Genomic DNA, 24482 nt, shown 5'->3' with positions numbered 1-24482 from the left:
AGAAATATAGAAAATTCTAAAGGGTTCACAAACTTTCAAGCACAACTGTACCTGCTCATTAGCAGAGATATCATGGCCAAGTGCTCTTCTCCCCACACAGGGAATGCTCTCCCCTCAGAGCTGAACACGATCAGATACAGTGCCAACGTTTGACGCTGGAGTGTGCCTACCTTCCGCTTAGCCAGAGATACCTTGCCAACTTTTTACATTTTTGGCAAAAAAAGAGATCACAGCTATATTCTCACCCCTGATAGCAAAACCAAAAATATTGCATATTAAGAGGCCCTTGGATACGAAAGTTATCAATTTAAATTCTTCTTAATACAAATTCCATTTTTTAATTGATTTTTAAATTTTATCCTGTTTCACTACTCTATGGGTGGAGCCAAGGGGAGACTGCTAGTGTGTCTGTATATAATATAATATATACAATATATATATATTATATAATATATATTTATATATATATATATATATATTATATATATATATATATATATATATATATATATATATATATATATATTTATGTATTATATACTTTGTGCCACACACACCACAGATGGTTTCAACTGTGATCAAATTTAACCAATTTCATTTCAGACCATTATACAAATATATTTATCCTTTACCTAATATCAGCTAAAGTGATTTTGATTGGCTCTGTTAAAATAAGCTGTTTCAGGAGGATGTCCCTACATCTTAAGCATATAATATTTAAAGACATGCCACAGCATTATTGAACTTTCCATCCAGTGTTTCTGCCTGAATTATAGAGCGTTGAAATCTGAATTATAAACATATTCAGTGCAGAAACCGTATCTGGAAGGAATGCCAGTTTTTGGCAAGCCACTATAATGCATACATTCTTATTCATACTAGCTCACTTAAAAGTTTCTACTTGATGTTGAATTCATGTCTATATGATACAAAAGAAAGGTGAAATATGCATATGGGCATAGTGAGAATGTGCAAACTTTGCCATGCTAACAGTCAAGGCCCATTCCCCAGAATTAAGAAGCCCAATGACAACCACTTCACCCCTGTACTGCCATGCCATAATATCATCAGATTAAAACATGAAATACTTACCAAGCAGAGTGATGCATACTTCTCCAGACTGAAACCCAGTAGGGTAGACATCAAAGTTGCAGAGATAGCAACCACTATCATTGTCTTTTAAAGGGTGGTAAGTGATCATAAACTGATTTGTTGCAATGAGAGATAAATTAAGACGATCTTTATATGCATCAGTAATGACCACCTTTCCATCATAGTAATGAGCGATTGTTCCTTCTTGTAGTCTCTCCCATCTAAATTGAGGATTGCTGGATGTAGAGATCTTAGACAGTTTACATGTGATTGATCTATTTTTGTCAAGATATGCTGTAATATTTCCATCAGTTATTACTTCACCTGTCAGAATTTAAAAAACATATTAATGAAGGTATATATATATATATATATATATATATATATATATATATATATATATATATATATATATATATATATATATATATATAAGGCAATGCAGATTTAAGATGAGAAGCTCCTCCACCCATTCTAATGTATGGTGTAGTAAAACTGCTGAGAAAGTGCAACAGATAAGAAAAATGGAAATTAAGGAGATGAAGTGCTTAAGGGCAATACCTGGGGAGGCAACCTTCTGGATGGAAGGTCTGATGAAGAAATCAGACAGGAGGTGAAAGTAAGGACTATTAGTGACCAAATTCAAGAATCGAGTCTGAGATGGTATGGGCAGCACAGCAGAAAGGAGAATGAAAAAGAGCAAGTGGAAAAAGAAGAAAGAAATTGATTGATTACATCAAGGAAGATACAACAAACACAGAGACATGGAAAGCAGCAATTCTTGTAAAAGGTCATATTTTCAAAGAAAAGCTGGCCCATATTTTGCTTAACTCCCTTCATATGCTTAAACTTTTTGAAAATCTCCTTTCTTAGTATTATTAAGCTAGGCTGAAAGTATTCAGTTATTTTAATCATTCCTGATATGTCATATCCTGTTGTCCTGGAATCAGACTAGCAGCTCCACTCCGGCCTCTCTTTAGTGCTGTTATGTTCTGTCTTGAAATATGGAGCCAGGGACAGTCCAGAGTGTTACAGTGTACTCTAATTAAATAGCCTAAGCATTCTTTTCAAGACATTTCGCTGCATTTCAAAGGCTTGTTGAATACAGTGATTAATTATTTTATGTAAAATCACACAGTTTTTAATTTAAAAGAACCGAAACCTGCAATGGTGTGTCCACAAAGTGTTAACCTTATTATTTAAGATGCAAATGCATGTGTTTTTCTTATTTGGTACTGTTGAAGTTCTGCTAGCAGGTGGCCACATTTGTTGTCTGTGGCCATTTTTAGATTGAATAGATCAAACCAGCAGAAGTAAAATATTATCATTCCAGTCTGTGTGATTCTGTCCATAGCTTAGGTGCCCCCACTTTGTGCTTTATTTGAATGCATATCTTTTTATGTATGTTAAATTAGTGTTTTGAATATTAGCAGCAATTCTAGAGCAGGTCATCTATGGGAGCTTCACATTCCTCTTTTTCAGTAACACAAAAGCTGCAGAGTCAGAGTGAGGGACTATTTTGTTATACACACTTCTTGACTTTCCTCTGCAAGCTCATTGCAAAGGAGTGACATGTCATGCTGGAATATTCAAAGAATAGTATTTAACACACCATTTCTTGGACCTTGGTAGCATGCAATAATACAGCTGACATGCCTGAGAGCAAAGAAAGTCACAACAATATCTTAGATCTAACCATTCTGATACTATTACAGCTCCTACCCTAGCTAACTCTGACCCTGTCCACACTTTGAGAGCAATCTAAGCATTACGCTTCCCAAAGATATAACATCCAACAATAAGTACTCATCGAATCAAGCATGGCTACGAACACACAGATGTGTAATTTAAAGAACTGGTTCTTTGAAATGTCAAAATTTGACATTAGTTTTCTTTCCTCCAAACATTTCACAGGGATAAGAATAATCCATGGTTTCTTCTTCCTTAAAACGTTTGCATGTCAAGGAAATAAAGATTAGGAGGCGATGTGACTATCATGGTTAAAGCTAATAAGGGAGTCAGTAGGGTGGATGCCATTTGTCAACATGTACTCCTCAACAAGAAAATAGGATGAAAGATGAAAACTGTTGAAAAGTTGGTTTGACAAAAATGTTGAAAAGTGTTTCTTCACACAGAGAAGTTACCAAGCAGTGTGGTTGAAAGTAACATTTTGGAGATCTTTTGGAATGCATTAAGTGAAATGGAATTGATGACCTGTTTTTATGAATCTCTTTGTTCTTAAATAAATAAAGATTTTGTGCTTGTATGTACTGCATCTAAAAGGTCAACCTGATATGGTTTAGTTTCTAACATTTTTAAATCTTTTATAAACAGAATGACAAAATATGGTCAGTCTTGAGGGAAAGAAGAGATAAATCTGATCAGGAGATGAATGGAGCCTTTCTGGGATCAGGATAAGAGAGCAGTCAAAATAAAAAATGGAGATGACTAACGTAGCAAATGATGAGGTCAGGAAAAGCAAAGTTCAAAATACCATGGAAGCCAAACAAAACTGAAAAAAAAAACAGTAATTGAAGAGGCAAGATGAAAAGAAAAGTCAAATGTAACAAATTACTGTTAGGGCCTACTTATTTGAAAGTTAGTTACTGTATATTTAAGAATGACAAAGATATATACCTTGATATATACCTTAAAAAGATATATACCTTGATATATACCTTAAAAAGATATATACCTTATACCATGAATCAATCAAAGTACAAGTCAGTATGAAATCAGCACCCTATTTATATTGTTACTTCCTGTAACGTCACATTCCAGTCACATGATTAATGAAGTCTTTCTTTGCACAATGATAAAATAAATAAATAGACTAATACATAAATAAATCAAGACAATAACAAAAATACAATTTTTACATTCAAAATGAATCATAAAAATGACTTCAGAAATAAATTCCACATTTGTCAAAACCCACAAACAGACAAAACTATATGTATAATTCAAACTATATAGTTTTGCCACATTTTAGCAAGAACATGATAAAATGACATTGGCAGCATTAATGATCATGTCACTTATAACCACCATTACCAAATACAGTATGGCTATCACCATGAAAATATTACAGAAAGTAGCAACACCTGTGATTAAAGCTCTGCACATAATAGCACCAATGTGACATTATTAAAGTAGCAATAAAGCTATAAAATATAAAAAAAATACAAATAATAACATAACAAAAACTGTAAAATTGAATTATTAGTTCCTGAATGAATCCTGACATCAGCGTTGTCATTGCAGGACACTCATTCTTTTTTATTTGATCAGGCTTCCCACACCCTATGTAAAACACCTTGAGTATTAATATATAGAGTGCAATATAGACGTAAAGAATTTTTATTATTGTTATTAGGTTTAAAGTTAGCCTCTACCATCATAAAGCAAGGACTGTATGCAGGAGAGCATATGAGTTTGCATTATCTAATAAAGGTTTAAAAGCTGTCTACCTATGGATTTAAAATGATAATCATTTTCTTCTTCTAAGCTTGGCTGATTATGCATGGCAAAGAAAGCTTTTTTATTTTTTCTTCAAACAGGTAGTTTTGCATATCTTTTTGTGCTGTTCATGCTTTATTATATCACAAGCTGTCTTTATAGCTAACTCGCAGAACATAAAGGACTGCCCTGGAATGACAACTTTGATGTTGATCTAGAAACAGCAGAAACCCCACGGTATTAGGCCCACTGTACCTACAGCCTCACTGCGCCAGACGCTTGTGTCTGGCCCTGCAAGACTACTGTACCTGTTTACATTAGCAAAGCATAAAATCAGAAATGTAGCCTGAGCTTCTCTAATATTACTGGGGGTAAATAACCTTAAGGTGGGGTTGTGGGGGCAAAGAGTACTATTATAGCTGGAACAAGGATCTGCTCACTTGTCAGACTGGCAGACTGCCCACCGGCCTACGTGGAGATCTGAATGGAGAAGCACAAGCCCGATCCAAGCCCGTTACTGCAGTAAAAGCAACTACACGACTACATTTTACAGATAAGAGCAGAAAGCTTAATAAAGAAGTGAACCATTTTACATAGTCTTAAAAATGTCTTACAAATATTTAAAGTATCATCTCTTACCTTGTGAAACTGATGTCAGCATCAAAGACACACAAAACTGCATACAGTGATAAACAGAAATATCAGGATATCTTCTGAGCTGTTAAGTAAAATTTCATATAAAAGGTTACATGTGAAGTTTGTATATCATAGAGACTTTACTCTTTTTTATACATATCTTTTAACGCCCATACTCTTGATTTATTGTCAACATTAGTAAACTGAAAAGACAGAGTTATGTGTGTATTATTAGGTGTTATGTATATTTAATGGGAAATATTATGAGAAATGTGTTTCAAATGTTGATAGAACAAAGCAGAAGAGAAAACAAACTCCCATTTCCAGTTATTTTCATGTAAGACTAATTATCCATTCAAACATTAGAACCCTTTGGACAGCACTGAGCACATGGAAAGAACCAAATGGGAATGTCCATCACAGGGCACACAACCATTAATACTCATACTGGCCAATTAAAAGACCAACTGAATAACACAACGTCACAGGGACATGATAAAAAACTGGAGTACCAAGAGGAAAACCCACATAGCGATAACCACTGCACTGCCTAAATTATCTAAAAATCTGATGGTTTATAATATATACTGCCTTTGGATGCCAGAAAATGTCTTCTTTCACAGAGCTGTTATTTACTATATTCCATATATTTGAATTTGGACTCAATATACCAGCATAGATTATACAAGTATGTTCCGGCCTAGAAGCTTCTTTTCATTTAAAAGGTATAAATTAATTACTATATAACAGGCATTTGAGGGAGTGTGACTAGAGGACCTGAACAAACTGTCTATATATTTTTATGCAGTTTTATATTATTAACCCATACTCAACACTTCTACAGTAGCTACTATTTATAATAAAAGTAATGAAGAAGATCTATAAAATTTCATGGTTCCAGGTTTTCTTGAATGACAGCATATTGATTGCAGTAAGTTTAAATATTTTAAGTTATAATAATTCTTAGCATTTATACAGCGCTTTTCTCACTACTCAAAGCGCTCAGCAATTGCAGGTTAAGGGCCTTGCTTAAGAGGCCCAACAGAGCAGAGTTTCTTTTTGTTGGCATTTACAGGATTCAAACTGGCAACCTTCTGAATGCCAGTGCAGATCCCTAGCCTCAGAGCCACCACTCCACCGATGTAACTTATGTTTACAGTTTTCATAATTATTACACAATGATTTAATGATGTGTTAAAAATTAATAACATGACAGACTGCGTTAAATAACACTTCATCAAACTGTTCTACAGCACGTTACTCAGGAAAATTAACATTATTAAAATGAATTATCTTCCAAAATGCAGAACGAAAAAATGAATAATTATAGACAGCTTTGGGAACGCAACCTATAAATTAGATATTTAGGTATTGAATGGAGTCGTCTTTCGATACAATACACTCTTCTTCAGTCTGTAGAAAACACAATCTCAAAACTCAACTCAAACTGTTAGATTGGACACATTTATCTTAACTCAGATTAACCAAAGCGTATCCATGTCACGACCTTACTTGTGGGTGAAGCTGTTAAGCATCTGCTTCCATCGGTTTTGAGATGACTCTTGCTTAGACGTGATCAGAAAATAATCTTTGCTTATTTCACAAGATAGGAATTGGCTTTCAGATAATCCATGATCTTCTAATAACTCTAATTTGAGGAAACATTCAGTGCAGTGTAATGCTTAATTTACAATCAAGGATCTCACACTACGGTACTCCTAACCTGGTCCTCCTAACCAGCTAATACACTAAAAACAATAAAGCAATATTAAAGATTATCCATCCATCCATCCATCCATTATCCAACCCACTATATCCTAACTATAGGGTCACAGGGGTCTCCTGGAGCCAATCCCAGCCAACACAGGGCGTAAGGCAGGAAACAAACCCCGGGCTGGGTGCCAGTCCACCGCATAAAGATTATCCAGTTTTACTTAAAATTATAAACATTAAATTCACTATGAAGAACAACTCATTTCTTAATCTATGAGGCATTTTTAATGTTGTTTTCAATTAATTGAACATCCTTTACTGTTGCTACTCATTTGGATAAATCAGTGTCTCGCAGAGATTGCTTCATATTAGGAATTTATCTTATTTTGCACTTTAGATTGTCAGAGCAGGATATAAAAATAAGACGTAGAATCGTTTATCTCAACACTTACAATATTGTAACTACCGAGTCAGCAAGAAGACAACTATTAAGTGGACAGGGAGCATTTGTGCTGTCACTCCACACTCAAACAACATTTTTATTTATACAGCACATTCACAAGAAAAGAAAAATGAATTCAAATTTGGTATTAAATGTGAATAAATAGCATATAAAAATAAATTAACATGCATTTACATAAAATAGATATATAATTAGTAATAAATTAGTCCTTATATATAGTATCATTTAAATACAAAGGAATCCAAAGATATCAACAATTCTCTGTTTAATATATGCAATAATGGTATAAAGCAGCGTTTCTCAACCTTTAAGTATTTACGACCTGAGTTTTCATAACAGTTTTAATCGCGCGCCCCCCAGCATTTTTTTGAAATGTAGATGCATATTTTATTATACCTACTTAACTTTTATTGACATTTATCTAACTCTATATTTATTGTTCTAGTATCAGAATGTAGTTTAGGTTAATTTGTTTTGGTTTCAACAGATGTTTTTTTCATATTTTTGATTCTTGTTTTGTTTTTTTCACATCTTCTCACCCCACCTAGGGGGGCCTGCCCCACAGGTTGAGAACCACTGGTATAAAGAAAGGGAAAATACAAACAACTAACGGAAGAAATGACAAAATAAACTCTGTAGCAGCTGCTGCATAAACGTTGTTCAGACGTATTGTATTTCCAGCCCACGGTATGTGTATATTAGCTTCCTAAAGAGTAACGCGGCAGGTTCACGCAATGGGCATTTGCCTTCCAAGATATGATACATGACAGGGTCTCTTGCCCCGAATGGCACTTGTCATGCCACTCTAACCTAAAAGGGCTTCTCTTTGCCCTGCTTTGGTGGAGGTTTAATGCCACACAGTCATCAGCACTTAGCTATGTTGATGGTGACCTTATTATTGTCAACTTCTGGACACTTCAGAACTCATAGCAGACGGGCTTAACACACTGTCGGTCACATCTACTGTATTTTCACTTAACCTTTTTAAAGGAGGTACGCCTTAAAAATGAACTTTAGCATAAACAAGATCACCATTTTTTAAACTATTTTACTAATACTTATTTAGTTGAATACATTTTCCAAAATGACTTCCAAATGATACGAACATACTATTTGGTATATACTAGTGGTTCTCCAACTCAGTCCTAGGGACCCCATGTGGCTGCAGGTTTTTGTTCAGACCAGTTTCACAATCAGTGAATCGTTTTACCTCTAACTGATCTCATTTAATTAGCTGGGCTCTTTTTCTCTCTCCTCTCTTCATTGAGAAAACCACAAAAGTGAGATTTGTGCATTATTCAAATATTTGCGAATAAGTCTATTTTTGTTATAGTTATTTTCCTGTAATTTGCTTTTTTCTGGGTAGTTTGCTCCCTTAATTGTATCCTAATAATGACAACAATGAGCAAAGTGGGACACCCAGGCAGATGCTACTGAGTGCTGAAATGAAACTTCGGGGTCAGAGCCATTGCAGTACTCATTAGTAAATGATGGAGCAAATAGGAAATACACCTGGAAAAGTCGAATGAAAACCATGACGATGATGGAAATCGGAGAATCCGAATTAAAAAAAGAAATACTACATTATGCCCATTAACCATACATTTGATACATTCTAATAAAAAACAGCCAAATTTAGGTCTGCAATTTTTACATTGACCCCAAATACAAAGAAACTTAGAATAATTAGGCTAGGAGTTCAAAAAACCAAACGTTGCTTGCAACAATAACCAGCAGCCAGGTTTGAGAACCTTTGGTGTACAGAGTATCATTAGAACTGAATCAGCAATCTTGATTTTTAAAATAGTTATATTTTATGGAATGAATCACAAAGAATGTTACGACATAATTCAGATTACTTAGTTGAAGAAATCAAACAATGGCATGGACAGGCAGTATGGAGGGTCATCATCATTTTAATGTGTGTTTTTACTTCTTGCTACAGTGATGTGCAAGTTAATAAACTCCAAACAAAATCAGTGTTAAGGTATAATTATAATATACACAAGTCTCTTCAATCTGAGCTGGTGAGCATAAGTTTGTGTTTTACTGGTGCATAGCTTCAAAAGTTCAATTAGCCTGCTGCATAAAACACAAATTATACAAAAAAAGAAGCTTGGAACACGCCTGGCATCAATCTGTGCCTTACAAGTGTGTTTCAAACAGCCTGTCCTGAGTCCTCATGTTATTAATTACACAGAGAAGGTTTCCAGATACCTGTGCCACCCAAGCAGCAAGGCTGAACAACAAAGAGGGCAGTAAAACTGTACAACAAAATGTACTTCAAATACAAATACGTCTCTGATGCGGAAGGGCTTTGATCTTTGGGTGTTACTCTGATTAGGAAAGGCTGATGGGAGGCTGTCAGATCTCATTCCTAAATTGAAACCACGCATATTTTTTGTAGACCACAGTCTGATGAAACCAGAGAGGTAATTGCTAAATTTCTTCAGGTAGGTACACAAGAGCTCCACATAACAAGCTGAGTATTTAAATAAACACCATGCCCCGAATTCAAGATCTTTATAATCTCTCATATTAGTTATAATAGTTAAAATGTTGCTACCTGGATCCAGGACTGATGCTTGGATGCAGTGACTTTTGTATGAAGTTCTCATGCTCCTTTGGATGCATTTTTTTTAATCATATAATATTATAAAGACGTGTGTATTCTTGCGATGGTCAAAAGGTCAGGTTAGGTTGGGAAGCATGCACTGGTGCAGCGCATTGCTGCACGCCCACAACGACAAAAGAGCTCACGAACCCAGGAAACCCCCCAAGGCAGACATGTAGTCCAGTCCCATCCCCTGGAAATGACCATCTATCTGCCGCAGCCAGGTGTTATGTTGGTTTCCCCTTGGCCAGGTCCAGCCATGGAGCAATGAGGATCCTGTGTGCTGGATCACCCTCGTGGAATCACGTCACATGGCCATAGTACTGTAACTGATGTTACCTCAGGTAATTTGCCTCATTATGAGCAACCACTCATTCGACACAAAGTCAAACCAGCAGTACCCAAGGATTCTCTGAAGAGACCCAGTACTGAAGGAGTCCTTCATCTCAGGTCACTGGATAGCATCCAGGTCTCACAACCATATAGCAAAACAGGAAACACCAGGACTCTAAAGACTTGGACCTTTGTCCTTTAACATAGATATTGGGAGTGCCACACACCCCTTTCTAGTGATCTCATGTCCCCCCACCCCATACTCTCCAAATTTGTCTACTGTCTTCATAAGAAGTGTCACCAGAGACATGAATGTCACTGCCGAGGCAAGTAAACCTCTCGAAACCTCTGGACGAGGACTTGCAACGAGTGCAGAATGCAGCTGCTAGAATCCTAACTAGGAAAAGAAAATCCGAACACATTTCTCCAGTTTTGATGTCACTACACTGGTTGCCTGTGTCATTCAGGATTGACTTTAAAATACTGCTTATGGTTTATAAAGCCTTAAATAATCTCGCTCCATCTTATATATCGGAACGCCTGACACGTTATATTCCAAATCGTAACCTTAGATCTTCAAATGAGTGTCTCCTTATAATTCCAAAAGCTAAACTTAAAACAAGTGGTGAGGCGGCCTTCTGCTGTTATGCACCTAAAATCTGGAATAGCCTGCCAATAGGAATTCGCCAGGCAAATACAGTAGAGCACTTTAAAACACTGCTGAAAACACACTACTTTAACATGGCCTTTTTATAACTTCACTTTAACTTAATCCTGATACTCTGTATGTTCAATTCATCATAATAACTATTCATGGTGGCTCTAAAATCCATACTGACCCCTACTCTCTCTTCTGTTTCTTTTTCCGGTTTCTTTGTGGCGGGCCTGCACCACCACCACCTACTCAAAGCATCATGATGCTCCAACATTGATGGACTGAAAGCCAGAAGTCTACGTGACCATCATCATCAGGTCCTTCCATGAAAACCCTAAATACAAAGAGGACTGTTTGACTTATGTTAGGTAGATTGCCCAGAGGGGACTGGGTGGTCTCGTGGTCTGGAACCCCCACAGATTTTTTTTTTTCTCCAGCCTTTGGAGTTTTTTTTTGTTTTTTCTGTCCACCCTGGCCATCGGACCTTACTCTTATTCTATGTTAATTAATGTTGACTTATGTTTATTTTTTATTGTGTCTTCTATTTTTCTATTCATTTTGTAAAGCACTTTGAGCTACATTTTTTTGTATGAAAATGTGCTATATAAATAAATGTTGATTGATTGATTGAACACTCTCTCTGCAGACAGACCCACTGCTGATGGCTATGGCCAAGAGGTCATTAAAGGCCTGGATCTTGGTTTTTATCCAGGACACTCATGAGCCCAGACATTCAGACTCCTCCCTCAGTCTTTTGAGAGTCCAGATCAGAGCCTCCATTGACTCTGTGAACATCACAACATCATCAGCAAAGTCAAGATCAGTGAATCTCTCTTCACCAACAGACCCCCCACAGCCACTGGACCCCATGACTCTGCCTAACACCCAGTCCGTGCAAGCACTGAACAGAGTAGGAGCAGAACAGACCCCTGACGAACCCCAGAATAAACACAGAGGATCTGCCTCCACGCTACACAGCACTCACAGTACCAAAAAAATACTTACATATTATACTTTATTACAAAACATAAGATATAAGATGCACAGAATGATTACATTCAAATGCATATATATTGTTATCTTCTTCTATGATTAGACTTTTATTAGAGAGGCTGACAAATAGAAAATTGCCAGCAAACAATTCTACATAAACAAATTTTTGCTTAATTATATTTAAAAAAAGTAATACTCTAGATGTAATATGCTGAAAAAAAGAAGAAATGAACAGGAAATAAACAAAATCAAGATAGCTCAAAAAACGCACACACATCATTGCGCACCTCGATATCCCAAACCCTGTGAGTGCTACAAAGTTGTAATCCAGTTGACTCTAAAGGTCACCCAATTCCTGAATGGAGTTGCACCAGTTCTCAGTATTTGTTTCTGAAGTTCCATTGACTCTTATCTCTCTATATATAAAATCCAACGTCTGTCCACTTTTCACGAGAGAACTACTTAATGGATTTAGATCGTTTTTTTTTCTATAATTTGCTTGAACATTCCGGTTGATTTTGTGACTTCTCTCATCGCACTAAGTATCATAGTGGGGAGCCGGGTGGGGCCATCCTCATTCATGTGTTAGCCTCCATTCGAGTCGGTCTACCTCTCATGATGTGTTGGAGCATACCTTACCTCCGCTTAGCTAGCGATACTTCTTTGTTTATTGATTTTTAACGTTTGTCCTATTTCTCTACTACACAGGCAGAGCTACGGGGAACAGCTAGTAGTAGATAATTCAAGTAGCAATAGTTTGTAAAAGGAGGATCTTCAAAGGTTCAGGGATAAAGAATCTACCAAAAGAAAGATTTGTGCCGAAAAGCCAAAATTTGCCAGAAGAATATGTTTTCAGCTGGAGAGAAGTAAGAACAATGAAAGGTCTAGTAGAAAATAAATAGGAGAAGAAAAGATTTTTCATCACCAGAAATGAGGAAAGAAAGAAAAGACAAGGAGACAGGAGGCCAACATGAGATAGAAGGACATCTCCAGATCATGCGCAGAAACATACCGGGGGGTTAGGGGGCAAAACTCACAAAAAGAATCCGGATAAAGGTCCATAACAAACCACTACTGGGAAATAATGTAGAGTCGGTGAAAGATTTTAAACTGATGGTGTTAATAATTCAGATTTCTAGAGGAAAATACATTTTTCAAGATTGCATTCCAAGGCACTACTCAACATAAGATGTCCCTGGGCTTCCTGTCAGATGATTTTTACAACTGATTGTTAGCACAGCAAACATAAACAACAGAGCTCAGAGCTGCACATGTCATTATTTATTTAAAATGACAGAATCTGCTTTGTAGAGAGCTCACTTTATAGTTGTATTTAGAAATCTCTGTAGTTGTATTGTTCAGAACTGATTTTGGAACTGGACAGTGAAGTATGTTCAGACATGTATAAAAATGTTTATTTTGCAATGTTCCTATTCCTGAGAAACTGTTTTTTTCATTTGCACTTTCCTGAAGTTAAGCAATGACAAAAGAAACTATAAACCATGTTGCTATTGTGATCATACTTCATCTTTATATATAATACGCTATTGTGGCTGTTTGTTTGTCTGTCCAGGATTTTAAATCACCTGTAGCTTGCAAAGTGTTTGAACTATTGATGTGAAATTTGGTACACATATACTACGTGATCTCTACTGTCCACTTTCGAGGTGATGATTGACCTCCAAGGTTATTCCTCTTTTTATTTTTATTTTATTTTATTGTAGAATCAACTCTCGTCAGCAGCCAGCCAGGCGGGCAGGCATATGTATGGCTGTTCCTCTCATCCCTACCACGTTTGCCGTCACTTCCCCTCCCTCTTCATATCTTAAATCATTCTTGAGGCAGATTGAAGACTTAAGTGCCAGCTTAAGTCAAAAATTAAAGAAAACGTACTAAGTAATTGCAACACAAACGCTGACTTAATCATTTTTAACGCGAAAAGATGCTGACGAAAGAAGAGAAGAAGCGGGACGCTAGGGTGGAAAAAAGAAGAGCTGCTCAGGAACCAGCAAGCGCATCAACCTCTGAGCAAAAGAATGATAAACGTACAGAGAAAACGAGTATGAAAACTAGGAATGCTCACGTCAAGTGTATTCACTGCGTGGCAGTGCGCCATTACTGGTTTTTAATAAAGACTGTGTTCTTATTTATTCACATAAAGAAAAATATTCACAAGTATATCCCAAAATAATTAAAAATTTGTGTCTTATACTAATAAGAAGAATGTGCTTATTAAGTAAAATATGATAAAGTTGTGGTTGTTTAAATCAAAGCAGCATCAAACAAACAGAAATGGGGATAACTTTAAAGGAATGGCATTTCACGCAATGTCAAAATTATATTATTTACAAATAATGACTAGTAATATTAATCATTTTGAAATTAAAAATTGTAACTGTCACTGTGTCGATTTCATTGAAGACCATTGAATTCTACAGGGCAATTCCTTTTATGAAATGTGGTGAGACTAGGCACTAAAAAATTGTTAAAAAATAATTAAGATAAATAGAGACTAAACGTTAGTGATCTTTTTGTCTCTATCCATTTATCACTGACACACATAAGAGGATTGTTCTGGTACTCAAAGGTCCAGCAGCTTGAACTATTTTTAACATTATGATTTAGTTTATATAAGATATCAGACATTCTGACATAATGATGGATTTTATGGAAAAAAAAAAACGCTTGGCTTAGGGAAGGTTTCATAAATCAAACTACACTGGAAATGACACACTGATAGGGAAAACGCTGGAAATGACACACTGATAGAGAAACTTACTGTATCTTAGGCCCTGTATTCTTTTTTCCATTGCATAATGACAGTTAATCATTTGACTGAATCATCTAGTGCCTAAGGGGATGTTATGCGTGTGCTAATAAACAGAATGAATATTATCTTTGATAGGAAACTGGTTTGGTGGGCTTTAATGCAGTACACCCCCAGTTTAGACTCTCAAGCTAAAATATGACTTCAGACTGTCAGACGTACCGTACCTTCTGCATGTTCTGCTGTGGGTAACCTCGCTGGTGAAGGCAAAGCAAGCACGGACAAGAAGAAGGGCGGAGGCCCTCTAAAACCTTTTTCTACCTCTCTTCCACCGCTTGGCCACAAACAGGAGCCTGGGCGTTCTCCTGTTGGAAATAATCTATAAACATGTCTTTTGGCAACTTTAAATAGTTAATGGGCGACATTTGCTTGCAAGAACATTTCTCTTTGACTCATTTGGTTATTTGTCTCATTAGTCCTAAGGGTGCCAGTTAATAATACCAGATAGTCCACCACTGTTCAATGGGGTTCCTCACAACTCTGCTTCACTTTTGCATCTCCCATTTTTAAATAGTTAAAATACACTATGTAAATATTTTTAAATAGTAAAAATGTTCTTCCTTTTGTTTTAGAATTTAAATAGTCTGTTAACTGACATGGCATCGCCTTGACATACAGTACTACTGAAATAATTGAAAACAGGTTTAAAACATGTACATATAATTTATACTGTGTGTTACTTGGCTTATTACTATTAAGCATATTAATTGTACTTTGATTTTTATATTACTTCTTTTAAAATTTGATGATAATTCTAAGCTCCTGCTGGTATCTGCCAGTACTGCCATTTTTTTTAGAATTGCTTTATCATTTTGTACATTTGCCGTTGTACTGTGGTCTTATTTGCCCATTAAATTGCCTACTGATGGAACCTTCTAGATGAAGCAATAAAAAAATTAACATTTTTCCCTAGACTTTGACTTGAAGAGGTGGGTTCATAATAAGAAAGGATGGATGATTACTTGGCTAATGAGACTTTATCCCTCATAGGTGGAAATTTAAGTAATCAGCTTAAACCTCAGTGTTGATGTTTGCAGTGCACCATACAATGCTTATGTCTCTGTTATGTGCCAATCGGTATGGGATTTGTAAAAGAAGTACCATCTATTGGAATGATAGATGCAATGCATTTAATTACTAAAAATGTTTGTGATGTGCCATGTTTTGAAATTACAGAGACACAGCAACCGGACAGACGCACTGACAGACGCATCCTTTTATTAAAGGGGATCTGCAAGGTACAGACCAACTAAAGGACGGCATAATCAGTGGTGGTGCCAGTCACTTCAAACCAACAGGTCCTCTGCAGGTCCCAAGCAATGAAGCAAACATTGAACAAAGTAATAAATGCAAAAACTGAAACAGTATGTATAGTTTGCTGTTTCAGCAGAACAGTACGGCAAGTTAACAATATCAAAACATTCTTTACTTTTCATTCTAGTCTAGTAGTCCGCAAGTGTATGTTCATTTTAGCATAATCTGACAATCAGGAAATATTTGAATCAATTTGTCTAATCTAAATCTAATTTCTTGGTCGTCTCAGCGTGCATGGAAATTACTGCAATATCCGAGAAGCGCACGTCTGTCACTGTTGATCGCAGATGTGTTTTGATCAACGTAAGTTTGCTGAACGATATCACGGAAACATTTCAGCTGCTAACGTAGGCCTACTTGTGGCATTACCAACTTCTCCGGCATTGCCGCTTTCTCGCTGTTCTTGCGTTTACCAATCGCGTTTTCCCATTGTCAACCACGGACTTAACGGTTTCTGACAGTGCGACATTTCAGCACACGCAAAAACGCTACAAATTGCAATTTAGAAATATACTAGCAGTTGAGCGCGTGTAAAATTCCAGCAGCACGTGTTGTGTGCAGGTAGCACGATGCACGAGGCCAATGCTGGAATGACGCAGGCGCACGGCTGGTTCTGTCGGGCTACCAGTGTGTATTCTATCACGTCTGTGATAAACTGATAGTAGCACTCGATGACTTCATGCCAGCCTCTTGGCTATTGCTGGGCTACTCAGTGATCGAGCAAGGAGCTGCAGCTCGTAGTAAATACGTATATGCGGTATATTGTTAACCGTTTTTTTTTTTAATATTTTAACAAATATACAAAAGTGATACTATGACAGTAAAAGAACACTAAGAAGAAGTCTTATCAAACTTTTCACTTAGTCACCAAATTTTTTACCAGGCCCTTTAACAGGTCCCTAGAATTTTACCGGGTCCTGGGACTTTGCTGGACCTGGTGTGGCGCCACCACTGCGCATAGTCACTACCTACTGAAAATATATAATTTAATTCTAAAGTGTGTTTTCTTATTCTTATATTTATTTTCTATTACTGATGTGAATAAGCAGATTTTACTCTTGCCTTGTATTTAGAATAACAACTGTTTATCGTTAAAAATGAACTGAATTGAATTAAACGTAAGTGGATAAGCGAGGAAAACAATGTATTAATTATATTATTATTATTATTATTATTATTATTGCTGTAATTTGCTATTGTTCAGGTCACTTAATTTCAAAGCATTACCTCTATCTTTATGCAGCTGTCTATGTGAAACATGTACCAAATTCTATTATTTGCAATAATCAATCAATACAATCACTTTGAAAAATATTTTTTAAAGAATTAAATAATTTTTAAGATAACATCCAATCTTTGATCATGTGTAGAAAATGAATATGACTGGATTTTCTCTGTGACAAATAAATTGTGGCTCACTGTGCATGGACACACTGGATAATAAATATTCCTATAATGTGATGCTATGATTTATTGATTATTCATGCAGTTTTTAAATATCCGTTTTCCAAAAATAAACCCCTCAGCAAGATAGACTTCCCCGTGTAACTTTAAATGTTCTCATTTCGCATTGACGGATATGATTAAATCCTTTTCCGAAGCTTCCTGCTTCACAACAACAAAGACAGCGGTAAGTTACGGGGTGTCGGCGCAGTGTGAACTGTCAGCGTATCACCTATAATGTGGACCGACGTCTGTGTTCAGAACTGATGTAGACGGTTTTCGTGCCAGTGCAAGTTCAATCCCTTCAATTAAAGTGTCTAGACACAAATCTTGAGAGGTAAGCATGAAATTTCTTCACGTTTCTGGCTTTATTCATAATGCGTCTGAGGTTTGGAAGCATTTCTGCATTCCCAATACAGTACAGACGTAGATTGCATGGAAATACAGTAGATGGTTCTGATGATGGCATTAAAAAGCGAATTTCAGCAATAAATATTACAACTATTCCAAATACACAGAGAGAGACAAAATAATTTCATACAACGATCTAACACAAATATAGCCTAGCGACTATAGTTTTACATCGAGGAATGCTAACACAAGGAAGCGTTTGGTAAAGATTCTGGAACTGAATTAACTATTATATATATATATATATATATATATATATATATATATATATATATATATATATATATATATACTGTGTGGTTTTCATACTTCAGATATTACGTATTTGCGTAACGATCGAGTAAATCTCGTCATTTGTAAACAGCACACATCATAATCAATTGTACATCAATTTTCCCTGTCCCATTTTATCTAGGTTTGTTAATAATGCATTACATTACTTTATTTTCCTTCTTTAGATCAATTCAGATAGATCGCTATTATGTTGTAGTCCAGAGATGCTCACTGGAATGAACGAAGTAGACCAAGTTCAGCAACATTTCTGTCTGCTTATAACGGACTTGAGCAAATTATGATAGCAACTGTCAACGCTTCATACCTTTGTACACATGATCTCCTGTCTGTTCCTCTTTCGCTCAGTGAAAATGCGCAGAATTCAAAGACTGTAAACGAATGTCACTCGTAAGCGCGCTCCATGCTTGCGGAGTACTTGAGAGGTTGTTGGAGCTCCGCCCCTTTCCGTACCAAGACACGCAGGAATCCAATATCATCCACTTGCAGAGCCACTGTGCCAGACTGCCACTCCCACAGTGAGACACAAGCGATGGTGGGGACTGTCACTATGATATCCATGCATTTACTGAGAGAACGAACCCGCAGAAAGCCCACCAGGCTAAAATACATTAAACTGAATTGACACTGGAACAAGTTCAACGATAATGCTAATGGACGAATTGATATTGTTATATTCCATTTGTGTTAATCACCTTAGCACTGCTTTGTTTTACAGTGTATTTAAACAAACCTTATCATGACGTACTATATATCCATTGTGTCATTAGTAAAGTGATAACTGTGTTTTATCAGTGAACCTGTTATAGCGCTCCGAGCTTTTGTCAGATTCCCTATGAACACCAAGGCATTTTGATCTTATTATGCAATGTTAAAATCAGTAGAACAATTGTTTATTTGTCAATCAACCCATATTTTAAATCCGCTATTTTTGTTACAACCTTACAGAGCGAGCGTCAAATAAAAATAATTTTAGATGTGGTGTTTCATCTGGATTCAAAAGAGTTGTTTACATATTTCAAATTATAAGACATTATAATTCAGCGAACATGTTGAAATATAAATCGGATTTTTTTGTGCACTTTTATTAAAAATGACGTACGTTAATGTGATTATCTGAATAATAATCCGATGATTTGCTGCGTACAACACCGAACTACTGCATGCCCTGAAGTGACATCGTTCTGTTGTCCTTTGCTGACACCTCATGGACAAAAGAAGCTAAACAGCTTTAAAAATGTATATACATGTAGCAGCTGGAAGCGCTGTGTCGGTAAAAACACAATTCACACGCACTGCATTGTGGGAGGAGGCGGGGTGATGAGGGAATAGGCAACAGCTGTATAGAGTTAAAGCAAGTTCAATAAACTTCCAGTAGTTTTTGCCTGCATTAAGATACCGTTGTCTGGCGTGTTTTCTTTCCTCGCAGGGCACTATAAAACAACAAAAAACAAAGCGATGACAGTTTTATTCATGCGGAAGACATAAAGAGCATGTAGGGGAGACTGGAGACGGTTGCAACAAGGGACGGTTGCAACAAGTCTTATTTCTCCAATTAGAAACACGCTAGACTAGTGATGATACTCATACTGCACATGCTCAGTTAGGCCCTATCTCCACCAGAGAGAAACTATACACTTTCATCATCTGCTGCTGCATTTATTGAAAAATAACCGTTTTGAAGGTATGAAAGTAATTTTTTTTGCAAGTTGTTTTTTTGACTTGCTGTCCATAGCTTTTATTTTAATTAATCAAAACATACCTAGTTCAAATCATTGTGGTGCTGACTTTTAAAAAGTATTGTTAGCATGTTTCCCTGACTATTTGAATAGCTAGCACATGGTGTTCTGTCATGGCTGGCAGGTCAGGGACAGTTGCAACAACTTGGTGCAACCGTCCCCAAGCCAACCAGCCATATTGAAATAGACTACATATCATTATTTGTTAACATTTTTAGTTCAGAATCTGGACATTTTTTTCAGTTTAAGTCCGAAGTATACTGCTATACAGCTTAACTGTAGTTTATGGATCTAAAAATAGAAATAATACTCTGTTTTTTCCAGTATGCCAAGAGTGAGGAAGAGAGTTACTAACAAACAGAAATTTTGGAACAAGCTTCAAACGTAATTAGGAATGAGGGCAGGACAGTCAGGGCAGTCACCAAGGACTTTTCCATCTGTCATACCACCTTATTTCGATTCCATAAGAAAAGAGAGAAGCTTGCAAGTGAGGGATCAGATAAGTTACCACGTGCAGGGTACTGGACCATCAGAAGAGTGTTCTCAGAAGACCAAGAGAGGCGTCTAAAACAGTATTTACAAAGGGCAGCAGACTTATATTATGGGTTAAGTCCTAAAGAGGGAAGAGAAATTAACAGAAATGTATAAAGAGAGTAAGAGGGTGAGAGGGTTAGGGTAATATCGGTAAAAAGTGAAAGATAATAAAAACTATTTACATTTTATAACATTTTATTTCAGGTTCGTAGGCTTGCATTTCAACTCGCCTCTCACTATAAGTGCAACTTTCCCTCACAGTGGAATGAGGCCTGTATGGCTGGTGTTTACTGGTTTAATGGTTTTTTAAAACGGCACCCAGCTCTCTCAATAATACGTCCTCAAGCCACAAGCCTTTCGAGGGCAACCAGTTTAAATGAAACAAATGTTAACAATTTTTTTTAACAATTTAAGCCAGGTTTTGGACAAACACAAGTTTCAGTCACAAAACATATGGAACATGGATGAAACTGGGATAACAACTGTTCAAACTCCCGACAGGGTTGTGGCAAGACGTGGTGACAGGCAAGTTGGTGCAGCTACCTCAGCAGAAAGAGGCACACTTGTCACACTAGCTTGTACAATCAATGCACTTGGTAACTCCATACCCCCAATGTTCATTTTCCCACGTGTGCATTACAAATCTAATTTTGTTCAGGATGGCCCACCTGGCTGTACTGGGACAGCCAACGCATCAGGGTGGATGCAAGAGGCTGACTTTCTTGTTTACTTGAAACACTTTCAGCTACACACAAAGAGTTCCTCAGACTCCCCGAGTTCTATTAATTCTTGACAATCACCCATCCCACCTGTCAATAGAAGGCATCAAATTCTGCCGCAGCCATGGAATTGTTTTGCTATCCTTCCGCCCACACTGCTCTCACAAATTACAGCCACTTGACAGGAGTGTATATACAGTAGGCCATCAAAAAGGGTTGTCAACTCAGCCTGTGATTCTTGGATGAAGACCCACCCAGGGATGACAATGACAATTTATGATATCCCAGGCATTTAATCTACTTTAATATTATTGTATAATTGTAGATTTACACAGTACTATGCAAGTTCAGAGAAAAAGCAAAGGTTAATTATTGAAATTTAATATATGTTTAACATGTTGCAACCGTCCCTTATATGTGTTGCAACCGTCCCCAACATCTGACTTCCATCCATCCATCCATTTTCTAACCCGCTGAATCCGAATACAGGGTCACGGGGGTCTGCTGGAGCCAATCCCAGCCAACACAGGGCACAAGGCAGGAACCAATCCTGGGCAGGGTGCCAACCCACCGCAGGACACACACAAACACACCCACACACCAAGCACACACTAGGGCCAATGTAGAATCGCCAATCCACCTAACCTGCATGTCTTTGGATTGTGGGAGGAAACCGGAGTGCCCGGAGGAAACCCACGCAGACACGGGAGAACATGCAAACTCTACGCAGGGAGGACCCGGGAAGCGAACCCGGGTCTCCTAACTGCGAGGCAGCAGCGCTACCACTGCGCCACCGTGCGCCCACACATCTGACTTCTTCAGTTCAAATCAATATTGTGCAGGATATGTAAAATATAATTAACTACAAGTACTATGGGTAATTAGCAGACAGATGTAAGTTTATAGTATACAAATTTGGCTGGTGTAGTCCAAACAGTTTCTGAATAAATGAGAGGAATGCAAAAAGTGTTGCAACCGTCCCCAGTCTCCCCTATGGTAGATAGCGGTGTATACCGTTTTTATGGGATTATCTGAAAGAAATCATTGCATTGCATTATAAAAATTTCAGTTAAATTGTTTTCCATCTTAGAGTTCCATACATAAACATGCAAGTTCCCACTTGAACTGTATTGCTTTTATTATTATTTTTAATTCAGATTCATCAACCACCTATAAAGATAACTCCGTGAAAGAAGTTTTGGAGGTGAAATTCTAAAGTTGATACTCACCAATTGGTTGTTTTTTTAAAAAAAGCACAGATGAGCTTCTGTGTTTTGCAGTGTTTATTTTTCCCTCTTATGGACTTCATTTTATTTTAGTAGTTTCACTGTAGGAAGAAAGGGATTGCTGCACAAATTCTTACAGTGTTAAATTCATGCAGGTACAATCGAATGAGAGATGACAGATTTTTTCCGAGTCATTAAGGAGCTAACAAGTAATGACTCACGGCATATGACATTGCTCCACAAATTGTTTCACCCTCTCTGAGAGCGACGCTGCGGGCCCTCCTCACTCATGTGGCAGCCTCGGGGTGTATCTTACATCTGCCTAGCTAGCGAATGAGAGAACTACTTAACGGATTTAAATTGGGCTTTTTCTACAATTTGCATAAACATTCTGGTTGATTTTGTCATCTCGCTAAAAATCATAGTTCGCTTGCAGGAGCAATATGTTTGTGCTAATCTGAGACAGAGGCTGCAGGCCGAGGGGAGGGGGAAGTGTGACGGGAAGGGCACTCCTTCTCCTGGCTGTCCTGTTACACTTCTACACGGGCGGAGCCACGAAACACGGCTAGTACAGTATATATACAGTATATATATATATATACAGTAATCCCTCGCTATATCGCGCTTTGACTTTCGTGGCTTCACTCTATCGTGGATTTTAAATGTAAGCATATCTAAATATATTTCACGGATTTGTCGCTGGTTCGCGGATTTCTGCGGACAATAGGTCTTTTAATTTATGGCACATGCTTCCTCAGTTTATTTGCCCAGTTGATTTCATACAAGGGACGCTATTGGCGGATGGCTTAGAAGCTACCCAATCAGAGCATGTATTACATATTAACTAAAACTCCTCAATGCTATAAGATATGCTTGATTATTCTTTTGACTGCTTGATTGTTTGCTTGTCTCTGCCTCTCTCTCACCCTCTCTGACATTCTCTGCGCCTGACGGAGAGAGTGAGAGCAGAGGTGCTGTTTGCACAGAGGCTGTTTGCTTAAAAGATACTGACGCTCCTCTAAAAAATGCCGCTTTATTGCGGTGCTTCGGCATACTTAAAAGCACAAAAGCACACGTATTAATTTTTTGATTGTTTGCTTTAACCTCGCTATCTCTGACGTTCTCTGCGCCTGACGGAGGAGATGTAAGCAGAGGGGTGGTTTGCTTAGAAGATACTGACGCTCCTCTAAAAAATGCAGCTTTATTGCGGAGCTTCGGCAAACTTAAAAGCACACGTATTGATTTTTTGATTATTTGCTTTTCTTTGCGAGAGCTCGCTCTCTCTCTCTGAAATTCTCTGCTCCTGAGGCAGACACTCCTTTGAAGAGAAGATGATCTATTTGTATTCTTTTAATTGTGAGAAAGAACTGTCATCTCTGTCTTGTCATGGAGCACAGTTTAAACTTTTGACTAAAGGGTGTTATTTCATGTCTAGAGGGCTCTAATAACGTTAACAGTGTGGGAGAGTTTATAAGGGCTTAAAATATATAAAAATAACTATACAAATATATGGTTTCTACTTCGTGGATTTTCATCTATCGCAGGGGTTCTGGAACGCAACCCCCGCGATCGAGGAGGGATTACTGTATATATATATATATACACAACAACAACATTTATTTATATACCACATTTTCATACAAGAAGTAGCTCAAAGTGCTTTACATTATGAAGAATAGAAAAATAAAAGACACAGTAAGAAAATAAAATAAGTCAACATTAATTAACATAGAATAAGAGTGAGGTCCAATGGCCAGGGTGGACAGAAAAAACAGAAAAAAAACTCCAGACAGCTGGAGAAAAAAATAAAATCTGTAGGGATTCCAGACCATTAGACTGCCCAGTCCCCTCTATATATATATATACTAGCAGAATAAGAATACCCGTGTTTCGCAGTGGAGAAGTAGTGTGTTAAAGAAGGTACGAAAAAGAAAAGGAAAAATTTAAAAAATAACGTAACATGGTTGTTGATGTAATTGTTTTGTCATTGATATGAGTGTTGTTCTCATATCTATCTATA

At 37.1% G+C, this 24482-nt stretch overlaps 1 protein-coding gene across 1 annotated transcript in view; it reads right to left on the bottom strand.

Moving 5' to 3' along the window:
• The window catches only part of zgc:113337 (uncharacterized protein LOC503741 homolog), a 62127-nt gene extending 43334 nt beyond the window's left edge, over positions 1–18793 (bottom strand). The window contains 3 exon segments of the mRNA XM_039743660.1: positions 1093–1416; positions 5191–5269; positions 18552–18793. Coding sequence (XP_039599594.1) covers positions 1093–1416; positions 5191–5269; positions 18552–18563 — 415 coding nt within the window. The 5' untranslated portion in view covers positions 18564–18793.
• Between the last annotated feature and the right edge of the window lie 5689 nt (positions 18794–24482).

This window comes from Polypterus senegalus, chromosome 2, assembly GCF_016835505.1.
Source record: "Polypterus senegalus isolate Bchr_013 chromosome 2, ASM1683550v1, whole genome shotgun sequence".
NCBI classification, from domain to species: domain Eukaryota; kingdom Metazoa; phylum Chordata; class Cladistia; order Polypteriformes; family Polypteridae; genus Polypterus; species Polypterus senegalus.
This window is presented reverse-complemented; position numbering and strand designations above follow the sequence as displayed.